At 28.5% G+C, this 27,746-nt stretch overlaps 3 protein-coding genes across 13 annotated transcripts in view; all 3 read right to left on the minus strand.

Annotated features, from left to right (window-relative positions):
• The window catches only part of LOC126833808 (zinc finger protein 271-like), a 47,388-nt gene that overhangs the window by 6,018 nt on the left and 13,624 nt on the right, over nucleotides 1-27,746 (minus strand). The window contains exons 7-9 of the mRNA XM_050565353.1: nucleotides 24,202-24,312; nucleotides 16,468-16,831; nucleotides 16,123-16,383 (exon numbers count right to left, since the gene is read on the minus strand). Of these exons, the coding sequence (XP_050421310.1) occupies nucleotides 16,123-16,383; nucleotides 16,468-16,831; nucleotides 24,202-24,312 (736 nt within the window). The remainder of the gene's footprint in view (nucleotides 1-16,122; nucleotides 16,384-16,467; nucleotides 16,832-24,201; nucleotides 24,313-27,746) is intronic.
• LOC126833809 (zinc finger protein OZF-like) lies at nucleotides 588-27,739 on the minus strand. Of its 11 annotated transcripts, XM_050565356.1 has the most exons (6): nucleotides 27,528-27,739; nucleotides 26,152-26,299; nucleotides 25,577-25,610; nucleotides 3,583-3,824; nucleotides 2,783-3,058; nucleotides 588-1,959 (listed from the first exon to the last, which is right to left on the minus strand). In XM_050565356.1, exons 2-6 carry the CDS (start codon nucleotides 26,259-26,261, stop codon nucleotides 843-845), a joined length of 1,779 nt encoding a protein of 592 aa, XP_050421313.1. In that variant the 5' UTR covers nucleotides 26,262-26,299; nucleotides 27,528-27,739; the 3' UTR covers nucleotides 588-842. The 11 variants fall into 11 exon arrangements, with proteins under 11 accessions (XP_050421313.1, XP_050421314.1, XP_050421315.1 ...); XM_050565357.1 differs by lacking the exons at nucleotides 25,577-25,610; nucleotides 26,152-26,299 and adding an exon at nucleotides 4,379-4,526 and having other exon boundaries at nucleotides 3,583-3,858; nucleotides 27,535-27,739; XM_050565358.1 differs by lacking the exon at nucleotides 25,577-25,610 and having other exon boundaries at nucleotides 3,583-3,858; nucleotides 27,535-27,739.
• LOC126833811 (uncharacterized) lies at nucleotides 8,975-10,615 on the minus strand. The gene is made up of 4 exons (XM_050565366.1): nucleotides 10,403-10,615; nucleotides 9,989-10,033; nucleotides 9,386-9,481; nucleotides 8,975-9,186 (listed from the first exon to the last, which is right to left on the minus strand). The coding sequence occupies exons 1-4, from the start codon at nucleotides 10,506-10,508 to the stop codon at nucleotides 9,170-9,172; spliced, it is 264 nt and encodes an 87-aa protein (XP_050421323.1). The 5' UTR covers nucleotides 10,509-10,615; the 3' UTR covers nucleotides 8,975-9,169.

Raw genomic sequence — 27,746 nt, forward strand, 5'->3', positions numbered from 1 at the left:
ATTATTAAACTTAGTGATTTTTTTTTTATATTTAGTACATATTAGGTACAACTACCTAATATGAAAAAGAAACAAAAAAGGTACAGATTTAACAATAGGTACCTAGTCAATTTGTTTAAACTTAGATGCAGATCTGTGAAGGATTTTTAATTACAACAAATTAATAACTTAATAGCCGTGTTTTTATATTTGTTTTTTTTTTTTTACAAATTTTTAGGGTGAAGAAGTAGATTTTTCTAACTTTAATTCACCCAAATTAAAAATTAGATAAAATGTATGCTTTGTAAAGTTACTAATTAAAGGAATTAGTCCAGTATTATAAAAGCTAGTGTACACAAAAAAAAAAATGCTCACAACTTTATAAAACCAATAGCCTTTCAGCTAAATACCTAACTGGAAATAAGTGAACAAAAAATAATGAGATGGAAAATAGTTGGATAACGTGTATTAGCGGGACACCTTTTGGTATTTTATACAAATACTGTTCTTTTAAAAAACATGTAACAACGTAATAAAATGCAAGTATTCTAAATTTTAATTACAATATAGAATATGTCAAGCAAACATAATTAAATATTTAAGTCACCACCTGACATACAAATAAAATTATTACAAATAATAATACGCATTACTTATTTAGTTAATTTATAACATATAAAAATACATTTTATATAGGCCTTATAAAAAAAATTGTAATTGTTTATAGAATATAATAACCCAATTGAATTTTACGAATATAATTGAGTCTTAGATATTGTCACTTGTAGTGATTTTCGCCAGCATGCACGCGTTTGTGTGTTGTGAAGTTCAAGTGTTGAGAAAAAGATCTTGAGCAGAACATCTCATTTGTAAGGCTTTTCCCCAGAGTGAACGCGTTCATGTATTGTGAGGGTCGATTTAGCAGAAAATAACTTTAGGCATACATCACATTTGTAGGGCTTCTCACCAGTGTGCAAGCGTTTGTGTATTGTGAGGTGTGCATTTTGAGAAAATGATTTTAAACAAATGGCACATTTGTACGGCTTTTCACCAGTGTGCACGCGTTCATGTTTTATTAGGCTCGATCTATTAGAAAATGACTTTAAGCAAACTGCACAATTGTAGGGCTTTTCACCAGTGTGCACGCGTTCATGTTTTGTGAGGCTCGATTTATCAGAAAATGACTTTAGGCATACATCACAATTGTAGGGCTTTTCACCAGTGTGCACGCGTTCATGTTTTGTGAGGCTCGATTTATCAGAAAATGACTTTAGGCATACATCACAATTGTAGGGCTTTTCACCAGTGTGTATACGTTGATGTGTTGTGAGGTGCTCTTTTCGAATAAATGACTTTAAGCACACTGCACAATTGTAGGGCTTTTCACCTGTATGCACGCGTTCATGTATTGTCAGATCACATTTTCGAGTAAATGACTTTAAGCACACTGCACAATTGTAGGGCTTCTCACCAGTGTGTATGCGTTGATGTGTTGTGAGGTGCTCTTTTCGAATAAATGACTTTAAGCACACTGCACAATTGTAGGGCTTCTCACCAGTGTGTATGCGTTGATGTGTTGTGAGGTGCTCTTTTCGAATAAATGACTTTAAGCACACTGCACAATTGTAGGGCTTCTCACCAGTGTGTATGCGTTGATGTGTTGTGAGGTGCTCTTTTTGAGTAAATGACTTTAAGCACACTGCACAATTGTAGGGCTTCTCACCAGTGTGTATGCGTTGATGTGTTGTGAGGTGCTCTTTTTGAGTAAATGACTTTAAGCACACTGCACAATTGTAGGGCTTTTCACCAGTGTGTACCCGTTCATGTGTTGCGAAACTCGATTTATTAGAAAATGACTTTAAGCAAACTACACAATTGTAGGACTTTTCACCATTGTGTGCTCGTTGATGTTTTCTGAGGCTGGATTTTGTAGAAGAACCTTCTATTTTTTTATTCGCTTCATTACTTGTACCATTAACACTAGAACAAAGCATTGTCAAGCAATAAGTATAAAGTTCAAAAACAAATTATTCATATCACAATTTATAAATTATTATTATTATACATTCTATTTTAACTAAGTAAACGTACTGATTGTGCAAAACGATCACCTAGTAAATTTGACTAATAATCCATACAGTTTAAAAATCTACAAGGTGATATCACCCCATCCTTTATGTGTTAAAGACTTGCGAACTTACATTCACACATAGGCGCAACTAGACCTACATTTAAGGGGATGTTATAACTATGTATACCTGACTAATGAATAAAAAGTTCTTACCTTCAATTTTCATACTATTTGATAAAATATAAAACATTTAAAAAAAAAATCTTAAATAACAAATTTCAACAGAGTATGAACATTATTACAATTTTATGCGTACAAATCAAGGATTGGGGCTTGAATTTTTAGGAGTGCTAATTTTGAGTCTGAGGGTTGATATATGCGCCTATGCGTTCACAAACTTGCGTTACCCACTGAACTGAAACTGTCGTCTTAAATTTTAAACTTTAGGGTTTAAACGCATAAAGCGACATATTTATTAAAAAAAAATAACTTATTTGATTATTACCCCTCTATTTTACAAATTACAATTTGTTCATTATTTACCGTTAATTTCGAAAATAATGCACACCTTAAAGTTATAACTACTAGTTTAAAGTTATACAAGTGTTTAGATGCAAATTAGACAGTATGTTCTTAATCGAATTGTGACTAATTTAATAATAAGAACGGTATCGCGCTTTCATCAAACAATAAGATTGACAACTGTATACAAAAAATAATGATTGCCTTTACCTGGATTTGTTTTTGATAACTTGTTTTCTAATGCTATTCCGGGATGTCGAGTGATCACTATGCGCCAGAGTAATGTGTCGTGTCACTTTCTTTTTGCTAGCGAATGACATTTTACATATGTCACAGACAAATGTACATATTTCGTCCAAATCGTCATTTATCGTTGGCGTACCAGAAAGATCATTTTCTTCATATTCAAATACAGACTCAAAACGATTACCACCCAAAATGTCCACTTCGACCTTAAATATGGTTTTGTTGCACGTACTTATGTCACTAAAAACAAAATTAATTTTAAAGCTGAAAAAAAGTATTTAAAAATATCTGTTAAGAATCATGCAGCTTTTGTAAATAATTAAATTAATCTAAAATGTTTTATGTGTCTCGTACATACAATATGCATATCTGTTATTTAATTAAAAGTCAACCTAAATTTGAAACGTAAGACTTTTAGTTTCAGCCGGGTGCTAAAAAGTTAGTGGGGTTTTTTTTAAATCAAATATAACTATTACTGTGATGTATTTAAAAATATTTTATTGTAAGCAAACCTATTTTTTTCAAAAAAATTACCCCTCTATTTTATAAAATACAATATTTTCATTATTTGCCCTTATTTCGAATATAATGTAATCCTTAAAGTTATAACTACTAGTTCAAAATTATACAAGAGTTATGATTCGAATTAGACAGTATCTTTTTGAACAATATGTGACTGAATTAATAATAAGAACGATATTGCGCTTTTATCTAAACAACAATAAGATTGACAACTATAAACATTAAATAATAATTTGCTTTACCTGAGTTTATTATTGACATCTTGTTTTCTAATGCTGTTCCAGGTTGTCAAGTGATCATCATGGGTCTGAGTAATGTGTCGTGTCACTTTCTTTTTGCTCGCGAATGACATTTTACATATGTCACAGACAAATGTACATATTTCGTCCAAATCGTCATTTGTCGTTGGCTTACCAGAAAGATCATTTTCTTCATATTCAAATACAGACTCAAAACGATTACCACCCAAAATATCCACTTCGACCTTAACTGTGGTTTTGTTGCACGTACTTATGTCACTAAAAACAAAAAACAAAAAAATAATTAAAAAATATTTGTTAAAAGCTTTTGTACAAATTAGATTTAATTAAAATGCTCTATGTGTCTCGAACATACAATATACATATCTGTTATTCAATTAAAAGTCAATCTAAATTTGAAACGTAAGACTTTTAGTTTCAGCCGGGTGCTAAAAAGTTAGTGGGGTTTTTTTTTAAACAAATATTACAATTACTGTGATGTATTTAAAAATATTTTATTGTAAGCAAACCTATTTTAAAGATATAACTACTTATTTTTTTAACTTTATGGATAATAACACATTCGGTATTACAAAGTCAGATTAAACGTTGCCGTTTTGTAAACAGATATATACAGATAATATTTAAAATACTACATATTATTTTTGAAATGTCATTAAAATTATTATATATTTATTATTGATCTGAAACATTTTCGATAGAACTCAAATCATATCCAAACATTTATTACATTATTTTTTAAATGTATTTAAAATATTTAATTTAAAACTAATATTACTTAGACGCATCTACATCGGTTGTTTTCTCAGAGTCTTTGGTAAACTGCTCTATAGACTGTTTATTTTCGTCCTCTATTTTTATCTTGGTTGTCTGGATATAATTGTCCATTTTAGTTTCAATTCTGGGTGGTTCCTCACTAAAAAAAACTATAAAAAATAAATTAGATTTAATAAAATTTGAACAAAAAAACATGATTTATCTCTCAAAAATAAACTATAGGCCGACTTTAAACTCATTAAAAAATTAAAATACAAGGACTAACACAAATAAATAAAACAAACAAAACCGTAACTATTTTCATTCAAAAATTTAATTTCAAATTCCATTTACATCTACTCTTAAATAATAAATATGTATAAAAGTCTTTATTTTTTTCTGGCAAACGTAGATTATATTTGTTAAGAAAAAAATATACTTGTTAACATACAAACATTAATAATAACTTTAATCAAACCATCGTTGATTAACGGTAAATGGCTTTTGCCATTGCATTAATTGATGTTATATTTCTCGTCATAATATCGACTGCCCTATTAAACAATGTCTTTTTCCAAATTTTCTCAGGGAGAGCAAAATGAACATTTAAATTTTATTCAAATTTATGTTTCATGACATTTTAAAAGTAATTTATTTCTAGTTTGTTTAGATGACGAGATATACGACTGTTATTATTGGCGCAAACTACGATATAATAACCTGGGAAGTTGACTAATTTAGAAAAAAGATATCTCAATATAGGTTGCTTACAGATGATATATATTAATATAAAAAGTGTATTATTCAAATAGTATTAATACTAATTTTAAATAGAACTCATGGTTAACAATAAAATAGCTAACAATGTATTATCAATGGTTTATAAAATAAAAGAAACAAAATTGCGCAGCTAATGCCATTATCCAACTACTAATTTTTTTGTAAATTGTCTGGCATACATAAACAAGGCATTACATTTTCTTTGTGCGGTTCTGGAATTACTTATTCTCATATTTTAATAAATATCTCCATTTGGAATGGCTCACTCTGGTCGTACATGTTATCAAATGCAAGTAATTGAATAACACACAAAACTTTTCTTAATTAGTTCAGTAGTTAGGGTGCAAATTTACCAAACATAAGAAAAAGTGTTTTTTAATAATGAGACCAATTTATATAAGAAAAAAGTGGCATCTACTGTGGCGAATGGCTGTAGTGACTAGAGTTATCGTAACTACAGCCGTTGATAGCGAATCTCACTCTACGAGTCTATAATTGTTGTACGCATGAATCGTTTAGACCGTAATAAAAATCACTATCGAACTTGTATACTATGTAGAAAACTAATCCATTCATTAGAACAAATAAAATGATAATAATTAACCAAAATGTTACTCACGACTTACTGATATACGGCTACGGCACCCTTGGTCGGAGCTCCTAGCCTTAAACCTAAAACGTCAGGTATAAAATCTTTAATCACACACTTTATGCAATTTAAACTTTATTTATATGTAAACACACGACATAATATTAAGAGTTTTAAAAAAAAGATGATATATCCACCATGATGTTGACAGTCTACTCTGTATACAACCTACTTGATAAGAATGTGTTTGCTTGTACAGTAAGTGATAACTGCAGTGGCCGCGATGGCAGGCTGTATGTATAAATCAGTGAAGATAAATATTTTAGCGCGCGGGCTCGAGGCTAAATTTTTAAATGTCAAATTGATCTCACAAATATAAGGTTGTAAGAATTAAATATATTCACTAGAACAAAAGTTATTTTCTTTTGTCGAATCATTGTATATATACTCTGGGTATATTAATATGGTATATATATTTTTTAATACTTATTCAATGCATCATTTAAAATTCATTTTTGATGTTGTTGATATAAATATTTCAAAATACAGCCATTTTTTTCAAATGGAAATAAATAAAATAACTAAAAATTGTTTTTTAAATTGTGCCACTTTCGTGCCTTGTAATGTAAATTTTGTTATCAAGTTTTAAATTAGTGGGCTCTTAGAAGCGTTCTAGTAGGAAGAGGAACATATCTATTGTCTACAAATTTTGTTCAAATCTACAAGATTAAAGATGGAAAATAAGGCATTCGTAAAGTTTTTAATTCCGTTAGTTTTAGCATATTTACACGATGGAAGTGTCTGCAAGAGCGACATTGGAACAAATAAACATGCTCAAAAATGTTAAAAAAATGGATCATTGGCAAGATATGTGGTTCATTCCTGAAGGTAAATTTGTACTTATTGTTTTTTACATTGTTTTTACGAATATTATAATTGTGTGTGTGTGTTTATTAACTTTTGAGTAACTTTTCTTTTACTTAATTTAAAAGTGTTACCTTTTCTGCCGTCGATTTTAAGTGTGTGTGTGTGTTTAACGGTTCGCGTATCAAAGTGCGTATACGACAAGATACAATTAAAGCTGAAGTGTTCAGACAACATCTGTCTGAAATATTCAAACCTCACTCTGATATAGCTAATCCAGATCACATTAATAATGTTAATACATTTCTAAACTGTTCTATGCCACTATTTCTCCCAGAAAAGTATTTCTTTATGAAAAATGTATATTTTTTTTTTTGGTCGAATCCCAGTTTTCATTAAAATTAATTTTATACAGATATAATATTATCACATAACATACTAATACAATGGATGCTACTTTACACCTTTAGTCATATAACTATAGTGCCTTCATATATTTTACCATTAATAGTTTATGCATTTAACTTACGTTATAAATTTGATTTCTATCTTATGTTTACACAAAAGCCATCGATTTATTTTCTTACATTATAATATACCTACAGTATTTTACAACTAGGTATTTGTATAGTTTTATTTTTTCTTATCAAAAACATGTTGATTTTTATAACATCTGTTGCCATCTAAATTAATGTCAAAGAACTGTAGGTATCCTACAGTTTTAAGTTTTAACATTACATTACAAAAACTGCTAATAAAACAAGTTGTTTTTAGAAGCATTACGTTTTATTGTTTGTGTACTTTGATGTTAGAACTAATTATTTCCTTTCTTTGTAGAACTCTGATTTTACAATAATTATAGATGAATTTTTAAATAGTAATATCAAATCACGAATAAACAAAAAATACAAATAAAATCTAATCTAAAATTGTATTTCAAATACTATTTTCTTAAGTTATAATATACAGTATTTTTCAACAATTAATTTACACAACCCTGTTTGAAAAGGATTTAGTCTAACGTGCCGATTTTTTATTGGATAAATTAAATATTGTATTCTGTGTTGTAGCCACTGACCACAGTACAATACTCAAAATAACTCGAAATACAAAGCTAAAATATCATGCCCTCTAGTTATATTATAAAAATAATTATGATTCACATTTTGTATGTTACTAGACATCTTATATTATTATAATCTAGTTAATACATTTAGCGTCATTGTGTTTATACGTTCAGATTCCCTTATTATCTTATACAACATAATGTACGTTCAAAAGCACTTGCTTTCTCAAAAAGCTATAATAAATGTATCAAAGATGTTAAAGTAAAATATGGCTGCTCATATTATGTTAAAACTTAAGCTATATAATAACAACATGTATTTGTCATTTGTTTATATTGCAACAGTCATTGCGAAAATTATGGTATTTTATATACGAATAACGTATAGTTTTAACAACACAAATATTAACCAAAAATTTAAAATTCAATTTTAATTTTATGTAAATCATAAAAGTCGGGGGGGGGAGGTTATGGGATCTAAAGCACATCTCTTACGTACTTAAATTGTGTAAAATAAAAGTATATTTTTATGAATACATATTTTTTAATATAATATATTTGGGTATGTATTGTTTTTACAATGTAAACTTTAACTATGTGGCTATTGCTTATCATGTATATTTGAAGTGATTTTTTTTGTACATATTCAAATGGTTTATGTATTGTGATTGTGTATGTGTTCATTGTTTGTTAAATATGTTTGGCCGAATAAAGTACATTTTCAGTACTATTGTTTCGAATAAAACATGTAAACAACACACAAAATGTATGGTTTATGGTTCTAGAACCTACTTTAAAATACAGCCAAACATTTTTGATTGTTTTAGCAACTTATTTATTTAGTTTTGCGGCAAAGTGACTTATGACATATCAGTAATATTTTTCACACTAGTGGTGTAAAATGTATAGGTAACTCTGAAACAGTTAAGTTTAAAAACCTACCTAAAACATCAAGTTTCTGGCTAATATCGTAGTGTTTAATATCTGGCTTAAAACAATTCATAGAGAACTCGGGCCCTTAAACTATTTTGAATTTGTCATTTAGTTTTAATTTAAATGTTGAACGTACAAAATATCTCTTATCTCCTACCCCTATCCAACATAAAACTTTGTTTTTCTGAAAATGTATTTATATAACAAACAATTTGTCCATTACGGGTTGCCACCAGGCAAAGCATCGAGGTCAAATCAAGAGTATAAACAGTAAATAGTTAAAATTAATTAAAATAAGAGGAGGAAGCAGAATTCGGAATAGATTATATTATAAATAACAAATTTTCTTATTCGGAGAATATTATTTTTATTGGTAGACAGGTGTATGTAATAGACATAATGTAATTTATATGATAGGGAACAAAAAATGTTATTTGGAATGTTATTAAAAAAATTTAAGGTTGAAACATAAAAATGATAAACTAAGATGAACATTTTACAATATACACATATTAGTTAGCATATGTATTTTCAAAATGTGGCACAGATCTTGGATACTGCAGCTTTGTTGGTAAATTTAACTATCGTCGATTTCCAGCTAAAAAAAAAATAATAATAAAAGTAAATTATTAAACTTTTATTGAAAATAATATAAAAGTTGCTAGTATCTATGCAAATCACAAAAAAAATATAATACCATCCAACTTGCAGTCATTTGAAAAACCAATGATAAAATTGTATATTAAATTACACTTTTATACCCTTTATAAGTTTTTTTTAAAGTCTCAAAAACTTACCAGGTGGTTGTGGTGGTGCTGGTGGTGCTGCTGCTGGTGCTGCTGGTGCTGCTGGTGGTGGTGGTGGTGGTGGTGGTGGATTTATATGTGCTATTACTGAAACACCAAGTAAATAACTCAAATACTTGTTTTTTGAATTTATTTTTTAATTTTCAAGTATCTATATTGGTATAATAATTTTTAGTTGTTGGTCTAAAGTGTTTAAATTTGTTAGCTAAAAAATAATATTTTTTAAACAAAATTTTTTAATTTTTTAAGCAACTTATTTATTTAAGTTTTGCATCAAAGTGAATAACATACGAGTAGTACTTTTCACACTAGTGTTGTTAAATGTATAGGCTACACTGACTAAGTTAAATTCAAAACCTACAGTTAATTTAGTATTATAAAGCACTAGTAGTTATTAACAATGACTACAGTGTCCGTAATAATATTTAATTTACTGATATTGCAGTGTTATTTTTTGTTTAATAACAATGCAAGCCTTTTTTATCATTATGCTCCTAGGGTTTCATATATATTTTTAAAAAATTTTAAGCCCGTTATTGTATTTATTTTAGTTGAATACAGCTAAAAGGTTTTATTAAAGTCTCAAAAACTTACCACCCGGAAGTGGTGGGTGTCCCATTCGTAATGGTGGAGCTAGAGCTGAAACACAGACAAAATAACTTAAATACTTGTTTTTCCATTTTTAGTTGTTTATCTAAAGCGTTTAAATTTGTTAGCCACAAATTATATTTTTTAAACAATTTTTCAACTAGAAGTACAATTCTATATAATAATATGCTTATGAACATGATAAACTTATTTTTATTATCAACAATGTAATACATTAGTAACATTTTATACACATTTTCAGATTTATTGAAATTAATATTAAAACTCGTGGTATCTTTGCAAAGCACAAAAACTGATATTATCATCCAACTTACGGACATTTTAAAAACGAATAATAAAAAAGTATATTTAATTTTACTTTTGAAATTTTTTTAAGTTACAGCAGTCTCAAAAACTTACGGGTATTAGATTGCGTATGTTCAGGACGACCTGAAATACCTGCATACGCTAAAATGATAACGCAAAACAATGTTGTTAAAAACAAATATATGCTATTAAATTTCATTTTTCAATTAGATATAATCCAATGGTATATTAAAGATAGAAAATTTAAAACGCCAAATAAAATATTGATTTTTGGATTTACAGTTTAAGTAAAACACAAAGATTGTAGAAGACTATACTAGAACAACAGTACGTTTGCTGCTTATGTTATATAGAGAGATATGTGCTGCACAAGATTTGAAAATGTTTGTCTTTGTTGTTTAATATGAAAACGTGTTATTATTTGAACAATACACGTGCACGATATTTTCAACTATAAGGTCTTAAAATTACATCTATATAAAAAAAATAATATCATCACCCGGGATGGTGGGATGAGGGTGAGGTATAAATGTAATTAAAATTTAGGGCTACTGTTGTGAATTCGTGGCATGATGATGTAGGATCTCTAGAGATAAGGTTTACTGTAGCTATATAACGCATATAATTTGAAAAATATTTTTTTTCATTCACTAGTTGATTACGATAAATGGTACAGACGATACATATTATGTATTTTAGGATTTATAGGAAAATATAAACAATTGTCACTATCCATAACACGTAAGTCGTATCAAGTAACGTAGCCAGAAATTTGTGCACCCCAGATTCAGTATATAGCCATAGAAATCCTTCTAAAAGATAGGCAGGTAAATCTTTTGTTTACACAAAAGCTAACGACAAATTTACTATTACAATTTGAACACAAAAAAAAAATGTGTTTCCTAGAAAACAAGTTGTACGTAGGTAACAAAATATTTTTGTAAGTATTGTTATTGGTTTTTACATAAAATTTATATTCGCTATATTTTTAGAAAAATATAGTGCAAATTCAAACATTATTTTGTAAATTATATTATAGCACAAGTTTAATACGTTAAAAGAAAAATTCTAAAACTATTACTACCAATTAACATCGAACTTAGTTTATATTTTTACAATTATTTCTAAATTTTTATAATATTATTACAATGTAATTTGTTTCCCCCCTGAATAGATTTTGCTACATAAAGAGCTTCTTAGAGTGAAACAAAACTGTATGTATCCGAATATTTCACAACGTTTGTTGTAATGTAAACAAATGACGAATGTCTGTTGGTATCATAAAGATTCAACTTTATTATTGCTCTTTGAAAAAAACAAGTTGATTTCATATTTTGTTTCGTCGTTTGTGTACTTAGGTGTTTATTTTTCTAAAATCACTGTAACAATGTAAAAAAATGAAAAATCGTTAAAATTTACCACATTGAACAATGCCATATTTCACAAAAAAAAGTAGTTTGGTTTTTGGTCGAAAACAAGTTTTCAATAAAATTATTTTTATATAGCTATAATATAATCACATAACATATTAATAAAACTTATGCTACATAACAAATTTAGTTATATAACTATAGTGCCTTTATCTATTTAATCATTAATATTTTATGCATTCATCTTACATTTTAAATTTGATTTCTATCTTATGTTTACACAAAAGCTATAGATTTAATTTTCTTACATTATAATATACAGTATTTTACAACTATTTGAATAGTTTCATATTTGTCTTATCAAAAACAAGTTGTTTTTCACAACATCTGTTGCCATGTAAATCAATGATCAAGAAATGAAGATATCATACATTTTTAAGTTTTAATAATCCACATTACAAAAACTACTATTGTTTTTTTCGAAAACAAGTTGTTTTTGAAAGTATTGCGTTTATTATTTGTGTACTTAAAATGTTAGAACTATTTATTTTCTTGCGTTGTAGAACCCTGATTTTACAAAAATTATAGATAAAAAAATTTAATGTAATTATCCAATACTTATTAGTTATTATACCCAACTAATACAGATTCCTAAGCACCTTGAATAAACAAAGAATACAAATAAAATCTATCTATCAGCTAATATATTATTAATATCTAATATAAAATGAAATGGGAGTACAAATGTATACTGAAAGTGATAAGAACACTATAACAAAATAGACTATCAATGCCAACTAGTAGATCGTAAAAATATTAAACATCGATAAAAGCACATTGTAAAGGTGATGACGTAATTAAACAACTTAAACTTGTACTTTTAGTATTAGGGAATTCAGTTAGGGTTGATCGTCTGTTATGACTCCATCTATAGAGTTTATTCGTAAACAGGGTCAACACATATTATATAATTTACTGACATAATTGATGTATTATATTATGTATTGTATATATAATACATCATAGATGTATACAATTTTTAAACAACATTTTGATTTAATAATTGATAACACTGTTAAGTTTTACATATTATATGGGTGTTTGCTACAATTATTGTACCATCAATGTTATATCCTTGATCTATTGAGGTAGAGTAATATTATGATAATGTTTTCGGGAAGATAAAAAACCCATATGTTTCAATATTTATTGTTATTGGTGAATAAAACTTAATTAATTCGTATGCAAGATGGGAAGTATTATTTAAATATATATACATATATTCGTGTGTATTTGTATTCCTCCTGAAAAACGTTATATTCCATCAAATCCCAACAAATCCGAAAGAAGTTTCAATTCAGCTTCGCGTCTCGCAACAGCTATTAGTTTTAAATTACTATTATTAATTGCAGCATCAAAGGTTATTGGTTGAAATTTGGCAAACACATTTTTCTATTCTACTCAATATTCATAAAGCTTATTCATTTCCTCAATTTATTTTATGAAATGAAGACAGGACTTAATGTTGAATTTACAAAATATAATTATTGGTAAAGTTAGTAAATATGAATTTAACAGGCAAATTCAAAACTATATGTTTTTCCTTTTAAATTTGGTCAATTGTAATATACATTTTTAAAACATGTTTTTTCTCGAAACTACCATGCATAGCTTTTGTAGGTAGTATATGCGTTTTATCATGGTTTTTGTTTCGTATTTTGTTCTTGAACTGAGTAGATGATAATACTTTAAAAAAAACATATATAATAAAAATTACATTAACATACGTGGGTTATTGTAAATATTGTCAACTTTTATATTATTATAAACCGCAATAGCGTTACAAGAAAAACATGACTAAACTTTTTGTAGATAATATCTTTTACTATCGAAAATTATAGGCTAAAATGTTTAGACATTAGCGGATACACTAACTGACTTTTGAAATAAATAAATAGTTCCAATTACTGTGATCTATAATGGGTTATAATATAATTAATAGTACAAAATGTTTACAAACTCGATGTTAAAGTTTCAACTAACAGACAAAAAAAAAATGTAGAAGTCCGAGTAGTGCATAGAAAGAACTGTTAAAATATTAGTGTATAAAATAAAACCAGCATACAACGAACTTCACATAATCATATTTTAACTCCACATGCAATGTATGAATTTAGAAAGTCCACTCGCACACACTTTAGGTGATTAGGCATGAAATGACGCAATAGCAATATTTTCTATGGAGTAATAATCAAAATGAATGATAAGTTTACATTTGTAAATTTGTTATAACAAATAAATTAAAACAATTGACTCGACTTAACGCATCTCCATAGACATTTTATAGTAAAGAAATAAAACAAAATAAAGGAATCAGAAGTAAAAGCAAATAGTTTGAATAGAAGAGATAATAAAATACAAATTTACTTATTCTGTGAATATTACTTTTATTGGGAGAAAGGTACATTTAATGAACATATTATATATTTGATAGGTGACAAATTGTGTTATTTGGAATATATTGTAATTACAAAAATCTGGAGATTCAAACACAGTTATGATAAACAAATGAAGATGAAAATGTTATAACAAACAATCAGTTAGTATGCACAATTTTTTTCAGATTGTGACACGGATCTTGGATATTGCAGTTTAATTGGTACCGATATGATTTGTTGTTTACCGAAAACAAGTTGTACGCCTCTGATCTGATTTTTTAAATCAAATCTTAACTAAAAGTAAGTTTGTTAGGTCAAAAATATAAACATTTCACCCCTTCCCCATTTCAAAAGTAAAAAAAATGTACATACGAACAATAGTATTTTTAAACTTAAAATTACGGTGAGCTGTATCATCTAAAAAATTTCATCTAGTTGGTACTTTGAGGGCGTAAAAGTTAAACAAAATTACATTTATTTATTAGGCTAGATCGGTCCGTGCTGGGTAGAATCGGATTAAAATTATTTTTAAGTACTAACTTAACATTCTTCTACATCGATAAAAGTAGGAATTACAATCTAATTCGAAATGTATATTATTATACAACTATTCTAATATTCAAATCTTTAAAAATAATATATATATATTTATAATTATTAAAACATCAAAATGCTACCGTGCAAGAAATAAAATAGATCAAACATTTAAATACAAAAACAACTGCAAAACAATATATGTTAAGAAAAACAGCTCGTTTTCGATAAAAAAAATAATAATAAAACCATAAAAATTGTTTTATAGAATACAAAAAATCTTATAATATTCAAAGTATATTTTGTTTTATCATTGACACATGTGTCGAATTTAATAATTTCAATGATTTACAAAAATCCAAAATTCAGATTTATAATCTGTTTTTATATCGACATAGACAACCATAACCTAGCAATATAGTTCTATACCAAAGGACGAGAAAAAAATTTAATAACTTAAAATTTTTACTTCTGAAAAAAAAAGTATGGCAAATAATTGAGTAAATTATATAAACATAATGAATAAAACAGATTAACTAATTATTTAATAAACTTTTCCTCTCCCAAAGTATCACTTAAAATTTGTGCTTGGTCCAGTATTTAAAAAGCTACAGTGAACCGACACAAAAAAAAGCTCACATCCTAATAAAACCAATAGCCACTCAGCTAAGAAATCGTACTGGAAATAAGTAAACGAAAAAAAAATAATATGGAAAATAGTTGGCTAAACGTAAAATAGCGCGTAACCTTTCTCAATGTGTTTTACTCAATTACTGTTCGTTTAGAAAAAAAGCAAAAAATAAAATGCAAGTATTCTGAATTTCAGTTATAATATAGAATATATCAAGAAAAAATAATTAATAATTTAAATTACCACCCGACATACAAATACAATGATTAAAAAATACTTATATTCATTACTTAACTAATTACTTAATAACATATAAAAATACATTTTATGTAGGTCTTATAAAAAAAAATTCTGTAAGAGTTTACAGAACATAATACCACAAATAATTTTTTACAAATATAATTAAATCATAGATATTGTTATTTTCGACAGCATGCACGCGTTTGTGTTGTGTGAGGCTCAATATTCGAGAAAATGACTTTAGGCATACATCACATTTGTAGGGCTTTTCACCAGTATGCACGCGTTCATGTTTTGTCAGATCACATTTTCGAGAAAATGACTTTAAGCAAACTGCACAATTGTAGGGCTTCTCACCAGTGTGTAAGCGTTGGTGTATTGCGAGGCTCGATTTTTGAGAAAATGATGTTAGGCAAATGGCACATTTGTAAGGCTTATCACCTGTATGTACGCGTTCATGATACGTGAGGGTCGATTTTTGAGAAAATGATGTTAGGCACACTGCACATTTATAGGGCTTTTCTCCAGTGTGAACCCGTTCATGAAGTGCGAGTAAGTCCTTTCGATGAAATGAAATTAGGCATTCATCACATTGGTAAGGCTTTTCACCAGTGTGTACGCGTTCATGTTTTTTGAGGCTGGATTTACGAGTAAATGATTTTAAACATACGTCACAATGGAAGGGCTTTTTACCGTTGTGCACGCGTTTGTGTTCTATGAGGTTGTTCTTTCGAGAAAATGACTTTAGGCATACATCACATTCGTAGGGCTTTTCACCTGTATGCACCCGTTCATGTTTTGTGAGACTCCATTTTTCAGTAAATGACTTTAGGCAAATATCACATTTGTAGGACTTTTCACCTGTATGCACCCGTTTATGTTTTGTGAGACTCGATTTTTCAGTAAATGACTTTAGGCAAATATCACATTTTTAGGACTTTTCACCAGTGTGCACGGGTTCATGTTTTATTAGGCTCGATTTAACAGAAAACGACTTAAAGCACACTGCACACTTGTAGGGCTTTTCTTCAGTGTGGACCCGTTTGTGAACAGATAGATTGTCCTTTCGAGAAAATGACTTTAGGCATACATCACATTCGTAGGGCTTTTCACTTGTATGCACGCGTTCATGTTTTGTCAGATCACATTTTTGAGAAAATGACTTAAGGCATACATCACATTTATAGGGCTTTACACGTGTATGCACGCTTTCATGTTTTGTCAGATCACATTTTTGAGCGAATGACTTCAAGCAAACTGCACAATTGTAGGGCTTTTCACCAGTGTGTACGCGTTTGTGTATTGTGAGGTTTGAATTTGAGAAAATGATTTTAAACAAATGGCACATTTGTAGGGCTTTTCACCTGTATGCACGCGTTCATGTTTTGTCAGATCACATTTTTGAGCGAATGACTTCAAGCAAACTGCACAATTGTAGGGCTTTTCACCAGTGTGCACGGGTTCATGTTTTATTAGGCTCGATTTAACAGAAAACGACTTAAAGCACACTGCACACTTGTAGGGCTTTTCTTCAGTGTGGACCCGTTTGTGAACAGATAGATTGTCCTTTCGAGAAAATGACTTTAGGCATACATCACATTCGTAGGGCTTTTCACTTGTATGCACGCGTTCATGTTTTGTCAGATCACATTTTTGAGAAAATGACTTAAGGCATACATCACATTTATAGGGCTTTACACGTGTATGCACGCTTTCATGTTTTGTCAGATCACATTTTTGAGCGAATGACTTCAAGCAAACTGCACAATTGTAGGGCTTTTCACCAGTGTGTACGCGTTTGTGTATTGTGAGGTTTGAATTTTGAGAAAATGATTTTAAACAAATGGCACATTTGTAGGGCTTTTCACCTGTATGCACGCGTTCATGTTTTGTCAGATCACATTTTTGAGCGAATGACTTCAAGCAAACTGCACAATTGTAGAGCTTTTCACCAGTGTGCACGCGTTCATGTTTTGTCAGATCACATTTTCGAGTAAATGACTTTAAGCACACTGCACAATTGTAGGGCTTCTCACCAGTGTGTAAGCGTTGGTGTATTGTGAGGCTCGATTTATGAGAAAATGATGTTAGGCACACTGCACATTTGTACGGCCTTTTTCCAGTGTGTACGTGTTGGACTTTTGGGAGGATGGATTTTGTAGAAGACCCTTCGATTATTTTCTTCGCTTCAGTACTCGTTCCATTGACACTACATCAAAAATTAATTATTACTATTATACATTTTATTGTTAATAAAACTAATTAGTTTGAATTTATAGGTAAATAACTCTTTGTTTTTTATTTTATTTTATTTTAAATCTATTGGAATCATAAACGTTAAAAATGTTTATTTACATTTTTATAAATTGTTATCTGTCATTTAGACAGTAACTATTTAAATAATATGTGACAAAATAATAATAAGAATAATAATTAATTTTTATCTTAACGACAATAAAATTACAATTGTATAATAATAAAATAATAGTTTGCCGTACCCAAATTTATTTTTGGAAACATGTTTTCTAGTGACATTTTGTATTATTGAGTATGACCTATGTGATTGAGTAATGTGTTGGGCCACATTTCTTTTGGTAGCAAACAACATTTTACATATATCGCAGACAAATTTATGTACTTTGTCCAAATCGTGGTTCATCGTTTGCATGTTATAAAGATTATGTTTATAAACTTCTATTACAGTCTCAAAACGACATCCATTCACCAAATCTACTTCGACTTCCGTTTCATTGCACGTTTCTCCGATACTAAAAACAAATAAAAAAAAATATATATTTTATAACTGGTAAAATAAAAAATATATGCTAACAGCAATATACCTTTTTGTACATTTTAGCCAAGTTCTTTTAAATCCCACACATCATATTAATAAAATGTTTAAAGTACATATAAAAATACCAAACTAACTTACTGTACAATACAATTTAAGCCTAGTGTATCTCAAAATAATTAATTGTGGCAAAACTAATTTAAAAAATATAACCATCTACTTAAGGGAACTTCAAGGATACACAGTGCAACAAAGACAGGTGAAACATTACTGTTTCGTATCAGAAAATATTTCTTTATCTAAAAGTCACAAACGCCTAGTTATTCGACATAGAATGTCAATCTAAACCTTAATCACGTTATTATTTCTTATTAACAAAATTTATATTAAAATTCACATTACTTATACACATTTCCACCAACTGTTTTTTGAGATTCTTTATAAGTCGTGGGAATATCTTTGTATGATTTTCCGGTGTAATTAAGATTTGTTCTTTTATCAGAAGCAATGGTAAGCTGCTCTATCGACTGACTATTTTCTTCTAATTTAATTGTGGTCGTATAGTAATCATCATCCATTTTATTTTGGATTTTTGATTTGTTTCTCGCTACAGGGACTCTAAAAAACAAAGCATATTTTAAATATTTGAGACAAGAACTCATAATTGATTTTTAAAAAATAACTATAAGCCGAAATTAAACACATTAAAAAAAATATGTATATAAATAAATATATGTACTCATATATATTCTACAGAAAACATACAATATATATATATATATATACATATAAAATTCAAACATATATTTGGAGAACAGAGTTAAAAAGGTGGTAAGTAAGATGCGAAGTACAAATAACTACTTAGTAAATTTATTTTATTTATGCACCTATATGCACAAACACTTTTAATATATGCATTAAACATTTTTTACCAAATTAAAAAAATATATTTGTATCCTAAAAGAATAACTTTCTGTACCTGAATTTATTTTGGACAATTGGTTTTCCATTGACATATTGTGCCATTGAGTGTACACTATGCGATTGACTTATGTGTCGGGCCACTCTTCTTTTAGTAAAAAATGACATATTACAAACATCACAGACAAATGTACGTATTTCTTCTAAATCATTGCTCGTCGTTTGAACATCAAAAACATTATATTTTTCAAATTCTATAACGGATTCAAAACAATGTCCAAACTCAAAGTCTACTTCAATTTTAACAATTGTACCATTGCACGTTTCTCCGACGCTAAAAACAAACAATTTTAAATATTTTATAGCTGATAAAAAGATTAACAAATACTCGCTAAACATTAGGTTGTAGGTATTACTTTAAATTGGTTTAAAAGAAATCGTGCAACAGCTGTTGTACAATAACATTTTAATCTACTGAAATTGTAAATATTTTATTATGAGAAAACTGATTTTAAAAGTATATTCACCTACTTATGGGAATTTCATAGTTACTATATTATGTAACAAAGTCAAGTCAAACATTACTGTTTTGTACTAAAAAATATTTGTTTAATAATTTATCTATTTAAAATCCCCTTATTATTTGCCAAGGACTGCTAATTCAAATCTTAATCACATTATAATTTCTTTTTCATAAAATGTATATTAAAATTGAAATTACTTGCACGCATCTCCACCGATTGTTTTTTGAGGTTCTATGTTTGTCATCGGACTACACTTGTATAATTTTTCAGTATTATTTAAATTGGTTCTTTCATCAGAAACATTGGTAAGCTGCTCTATCGACTGACTATCTTCTTCTAATTTGATTGTGGTCGTGTCGTTATCATTGTCCATTTTACTTTTATTGGTGTGTTTCTCGCTCGCTACAATAACTCTAAAAAACAAAGCATATTTAAAATATTTGAGACAAAAACTTATTATCTATTTAAAAAAAATTATTATAGGCTAAGATTTAACACGCTTAAAAAAATGTATACATACAAGATATTGTTTTCTGTAGGAAATAATATTCTGCCTTGTAACATTCATCTTTCATTTTTATTTGTAATCTTGGTTAGTTTCGCGCTAAAAGAATTTTATAAAAACAAAACACTTTAAAAAATTGCAACAAAACTTATGATTTATCTTTAAATTACTATAGCCTGAGTCTAATGATTTTTAAATAAAATACTAGTCTAACTAAGACAAAAAATACAAATAAACATAGTCGTAACTGTTTTTGTTCACAATATGAAGTACTATTATTTTCACTTCGCATTTTCGCAATTATAATTTTCTTTATTTCCTTCCAAACAGAATTTAATAAAAAAAGATAATAGAATTGTAAACATATAAATACAAATATTAACATTAATTAAACCGTTGCTACGTTGACAAACGCCACTTGACTTTTGCCATCCCTCTGATTGATTATAATCTTCTTGGTTTTATACGCAAAACAGAGAAATTGGCAAAAAGATATCACAGTATAGATTGTTAACAAATAAATAAGGTGATTGATGGACATAATATAGGGTGTTAAACTACTTATCAAGTATCAAATCTACAGCCGTTGATAGTGATTCTCACTCTACGAGTCTAAAATTTATGTATGCAAGAATCGTTTAGACTGTTTTTAAAATCACTATCAGACTTGTAAACTATGTAGATTATTAATTAATTCATTAGAACAAATGAAACGATAAAAATCAACCAAAACGTTACTCAATACTTACTGGTACACGGCTACAAAAACGTTAGTCGGAGCTCCAAGGCCCTGAACTCAAAACGACAGGTGTGAAATCTTAAATCACACGCCTAATACATACAATTTAAACTTCTTTTTTATATAAAAACACAAGATTATATAATGATTCTTATTTAAAAAAATAAATAATAAATCCACCTTGATGTTGACAGTATACAATCAAACTGACAGTACTCTGTGTATAAATTGATAAAGATGTTTGCATTAAATTGCATCATTGACAATAAACTGATAGTAGAGCGAGAGGTCTGCGGATCAATATCGTTAAAAAGAGACAGAGAGAGTTGTTAGGTATGGCATGGAAGAAATAATATCACGGCAAATAGTAATATGATAATACCGGATAAGGACATTTTTCATAATGTTAAATAATTTGATTTAATATAAATATTGAATTTTAATTATTGTTCTCGTCGTGGTTTATCAATGCATGATTCGTTCCTGCAAAACGACGACCGAAATATATGCGGCGATATCCAGTTTAATGTTTCACAGCAAGCAATTGACGATATTTTTGAGTATAATAAAGCTGTAATATATATATATATTGCTCAAAGCTAAGAAAACATATTATTTGTAATAAATGCACAGCAGCTTTAGTTTGAAGTCATAGTGAACCAAGGTCGCTAATAAGTATAAAAACCCGCGGTGGTTTAATCAATCCATCAGTAGATAATATCATATAATTATGTAAAGTTGGTGAGTGCTTTTAAAATTTATAAAAATTAACTTTCAACAATACCCAATAATTTATTACATTTTTTTAATTATAAAAGCCCCCTCCCAGATTAATTTAAACAATATTTTCCTATCACTAAAAAAAACACATTTTAAATCAAGACCCAATTAATCACCATTTACTGCAACTAACTCATTTAGTATTTCAAAGCTATTTTAGAATCTGGGTCCATTATTACATATTAGGTCAGCCTACAAATCGAATAAGATCCCATTTAACAAAAACAATCCATTTTAAAAATCATATTTTATAAATCAAATATTTTATTATTATAATTACCTATTATTAATTATTATTCTTATTTGTATTATTATTAAACTTAGTGATTTTTTTTTTATATTTAGTACATATTAGGTACAACTACCTAATATGAAAAAGAAACAAAAAAGGTACAGATTTAACAATAGGTACCAAGTCAATTTGTTTAAACTTAGATGCAGATCTGTGAAGGATTTTTAATTACAACAAATTAATAACTTAATAACTTTATGTATTATTACTAACAAAGTTGTAAAGAATATTGATATAATATATTAAGTATGTTGTCAAATTATTTTCGAATTCAGTATTTAAAAACACATTTTTGAGTTTTTTTATACTCAAATAGGTTTTTAGTATTCAAACTTACAATAAAACTTAAAGTATGTAAAACAATATTTACAACATTTTAGTGTAATGATAATAGTTTACCAACAGTAAATTGTCTCTTGACTTTGTAAAGAAAAACAGTTTTCAAACATACTTACACGTTTAGTATTTTGTATTTAAATATAGGCTTTATGAGATATTAAAGATGACACAATTTGTTTTAAAAGGATACCTCTTTGCCTTGTATGAGTTTACAAATTGTAGCTTATTGTAAAGTTGTTGTTTAGCGACACTCAAAGCTGAATAATTGTTTTACAAAAATTAATTTTATTAACTCATGAGAAGCTTACAACTATATATACATACTTTTTTTCTATTATGCACTAAAATTATATTTAATTTAAAATATCGGCAATGGCAACAAGTTCTTTTTATCAACATTTTAAATTGGTTTGCTCTTAGAAGCATTCTATTGGAAATAGAAACACATGTTTTGTACAAAAATAGAGGCTATATTATGCGATATTAAAGATCTTAGCCGTGTTTTTATATTTTTTTACAAATTTTAAGGGTGAAGAAGTAGATTTTTCTAACTTTAATTCACCCAAATTAAAAATTAGATAAAATTTATGCTTTGTAAAGTTACTAATTAAAGGAATTAGTCCAGTATTATAAAAGCTAGCGTACACAAAAAAAAATGCTCACAACTTTATAAAACCAATAGCCTTTCAGCTAAATACCTAACTGGAAATAAGTGAACAAAAAATAATGAGATGGAAAATAGTTGGATAACGTGTATTAGCGCGACACCTTTTGGTATTTTATACAAATACTGTTCTTTTAAAAAACATGTAACAACTTTATAAAATGCAAGTATTCTAAATTTTAATTACAATATATAATATGTCAAGCAAACATAATTAAATATTTAAGTCACCACCTGACATACAAATAAAATTATTACAAATAATAATACGCATTACATATTTAGTTAATTTATAACATATAAAAATACATTTTATAAAGGCCTTATAAAAAAAATTGTAAGTGTTTATAGAATATAATACCCTAATTAAATTTTGACGAATATAATTGAAACATTAATAATGTCATTTGAAGTGATTCTCGCCAGCATGCACGCGTTTATGTGTTGTGAAGTTCGAGTGTCGAGAAAAAGATCTTGAGCAGAATATCTCAATTGTAAGGCTTTTCACCGGTGTGAATGCGTTCATGCCTTGTGAGGTTCGATTTAGCAGAAAATAACTTTAGGCATACATCACATTTGTAGGGCTTCTCACCAGTGTGCACGCGTTCATGTTTTGTGAGGCTCGATTTTTCAGAAAATAACTTTAGGCACACTGCACAATTGTAGGGCTTTTCACCAGTGTGCACGCGTTGATGTGTTTTGAGGTACTCTTTTCGAATAAATGACTTTAAGCACACTGCACAATTGTAGGGCTTTTCACCAGTGTGCACGCGTTCATGTTTTATTAGGCTCGATCTAATAGAAAATGAATTTAAGCAAACTGCACAATTGTAGGGCTTTTCACCAGTGTGTACGCGTTGATGTACTGTGAGGCTCGATTTATGAGAAAATGACGTTAAGCACATGGCACATTTGTAGGGCTTTTCGCCGGTGTGCACGCGTTCATGTTTTGTGAGGCTCGATTTAACAGAAAATGACTTTAAGCAAACTGCACAATTGTAGTACTTTTCACCAGTGTGCACGCGTTGATGTGTTGTGAGGTACTCTTTTCGAATAAATGACTTTAAGCACACTGCACAATTGTAGGGCTTCTCACCAGTGTGCACGCGTTTATGACTTGTGAGGCTCGATTTAACAGAAAATGAGTTTAGGCATACATCACATTTGTAGAGCTTCTCACCAGTGTGAACGCGTTCATGACTTGTGAGGTTCGATTTAACAGAAAATGACTTTAGGCATACATCACATTCGTAGGGCTTTTCGCCGGTGTGAACCCGTTCATGAATTGTCAGATCACGTTTTTGAGTGAATGACTTCAAGCAAACTGCACAATTGTAGGGCTTTTCACCATTGTGTGCTCGTTGGTGTTTTCTGAGGCTGGATTTTGTAGAAGAACCTTCTATTATTTTATTCGCTTCATTACTTGTACCGATAACACTAGAATAAAGCATTGACAAGCAATAAGTATAAAGTTCAAAAACAAATTATTCATCTCACAATTTATAAATTATTATTATTATACATTCTATTTTAACTAAGTAAACGTACTGATTGTGCAAAAAAATTACCTAGTAGATTTGACTAATCCATCCAGTTTAGAAATATACAAGGTGATATCATTCCATCCTTTATGTGTTAAAGCCTTACGAACTTACATTCACACATAAGCGCAACTAGACCTACATTTAAGGGGGTGTTATAACTATGTATACCTGACTAATGAATAAATAATTCTTACCTTCAATTTTCAAACTATTTGATATAATATAAAACATTAAAAAAAAAAAATCTTAAATAACAAATTTCAACAGAGTATGAACATTATTACAATTTTATGCGTACAAATCAAGGATTGGGGCTTGAATTTTTAGGAGTGCTAATTTTGAGTCTGAGGGTTGATATATGCGCCTATGCGTTCACAAACTTGCGTTACCCACTGAACTGAAACTGTCGTCTTAAATTTTAAACTTTAGGGTTTAAACGCATAAAGTGACATATTTATTTTAAAAAATAACTTATTTGATTATTACCCCTCTATTTTACAAATTACAATTTGTTCATTATTTACCGTTAATTTCGAAAATAATGCACACCTTAAAGTTATAACTACTAGTTTAAAGTTATACAAGTGTTTAGATGCAAATTAGACAGTATGTTCTTAATCGAATTGTGACTAATTTAATAATAAGAACGGTATCGCGCTTTCATCAAACAATAAGATTGACAACTGTATACAAAAAATAATGATTGCCTTTACCTGGATTTGTTTTTGATAACTTGTTTTCTAATGCTATTCCGGGATGTCGAGTGATCACTATGCGCCAGAGTAATGTGTCGTGTCACTTTCTTTTTGCTAGCGAATGACATTTTACATATGTCACAGACAAATGTACATATTTCGTCCAAATCGTCATTTATCGTTGGCGTACCAGAAAGATCATTTTCTTCATATTCAAATACAGACTCAAAACGATTACCACCCAAAATGTCCACTTCGACCTTAAATATGGTTTTGTTGCACGTACTTATGTCACTAAAAACAAAATTAATTTTAAAGCTGAAAAAAAGTATTTAAAAATATCTGTTAAGAATCATGCAGCTTTTGTAAATAATTAAATTAATCTAAAATGTTTTATGTGTCTCGTACATACAATATGCATATCTGTTATTTAATTAAAAGTCAACCTAAATTTGAAACGTAAGACTTTTAGTTTCAGCCGGGTGCTAAAAAGTTAGAGGGGTTTTTTTTTAAACAAATATTACTATTACTGTGATGTATTTAAAAATATTTTATTGTAAGCAAACCTATTTTAAAGATATAACTACTTATTTTGTTAACATCATGGATAATAACACATTCGGTATTACAAAGTCAGATTAAACGTTGCCGTTTTGTAAACAGATATATACAGATAATATTTAAAATACTACATATTATTTTTGAAATGTAATTAAAATTATTATATATTTATTATTGTTCTGATACATTTTCGATAGCATTCAAATCATATCCAAACATTTATTACATTATTTTTTAAATGTATTTAAAATATTTAATTTAAAACTAATATTACTTAGACGCATCTCCATCGGTTGTTTTCTCAGAGTCTTTGGTAAACTGCTCTATAGACTGTTTATTTTCGTCCTCTATTTTTATCTTGGTTGTCTGGATATAATTGTCCATTTTAGTTTCAATTCTGGGTGGTTCCTCACTAAAAAAAACTATAAAAAATAAATTTGATTTAATAAAATTTGAACAAAAAAACATGATTTATCTCTCAAAAATAAACTATAGGCCGACTTTAAACTCATTAAAAAATTAAAATACAAGGACTAACACAAATAAATAAAACAAACAAAACCGTAACTATTTTCATTCAAAAATTAAATTTCAAATTCCATTTACATCTACTCTTAAATAATAAATATGTATAAAAGTTTGTATTTTTTTCTGGCAAACATAGATTATATTTGTTAAGAAAAAAATATACTTGTTAACATACAAACATTAAAAATAACTTTAATCAAACCATCGTTGATTAACGGTAAATGGCTTTTGCCATTGCATTAATTGATGTTATATTTCTCGTCATAATATCGACTGCCCTATTAAACAATGTCTTTTTCCAAATTTTCTCAGGAGAGCAAAATGAACATTTAAATTTTATTCAAATTTATGTTTCATGACATTTTAAAAGTAATTTATTTCTAGTTTGTTTAGATGACGAGATATACGACTGTTATTATTGGCGCAAACTACGATATAATAACCTGGGAAGTTGACTAATTTAGAAAAAAGATATCTCAATATAGGTTGCTTACAGATGATATATATTAATATAAAAAGTGTATTATTCAAATAGTATTAATACTAATTTTAAATAGAACTCATGGTTAACAATAAAATAGCTAACAATGTATTATCAATGGTTTATAAAATAAAAGAAACAAAATTGCGCAGCTAATGCCATTATCCAACTACTAATTTTTTTGTAAATTGTCTGGCATACATAAACAAGGCATTACATTTTCTTTGTGCGGTTCTGGAATTACTTATTCTCATATTTTAATAAATATCTCCATTTGGAATGGCTCACTCTGGTCGTACATGTTATCAAATGCAAGTAATTGAATAACACACAAAACTTTTCTTAATTAGTTCAGTAGTTAGGGTGCAAATTTACCAAACATAAGAAAAAGTGTTTTTTATTAATGAGGCCAATTTATATAAGAAAAAAGTGGCATCTACTGTGGCGAATGGCTGTAGTGACTAGAGTTATCGTAACTACAGCCGTTGATAGCGAATCTCACTCTACGAGTCTATAATTGTTGTACGCATGAATCGTTTAGACCGTAATAAAAATCACTATCGAACTTGTATACTATGTAGAAAACTAATCCATTCATTAGAACAAATAAAATGATAATAATTAACCAAAATGTTACTCACGACTTACTGATATACGGCTACGAAACCCTTGGTCGGAGCTCCTAGCCTTAAACCTAAAACGTCAGGTATAAAATCTTTAATCACACACTTTATGCAATTTAAACTTTATTTATATGTAAACACACGACATAATATTAAGAGTTTTAAAAAAAAGATGATATATCCACCATGATGTTGACAGTCTACTCTGTATACAACCTACTTGATAAGAATGTGTTT

The sequence above is a fragment of the Adelges cooleyi genome, unplaced genomic scaffold, assembly GCF_023614345.1.
Source record: "Adelges cooleyi isolate 19-005CV unplaced genomic scaffold, UGA_ACOO_1.1 ACOO_flye_CR_arks_rails_tigmint_CR_PRNA_2, whole genome shotgun sequence".
NCBI lineage: Eukaryota > Metazoa > Arthropoda > Insecta > Hemiptera > Adelgidae > Adelges > Adelges cooleyi.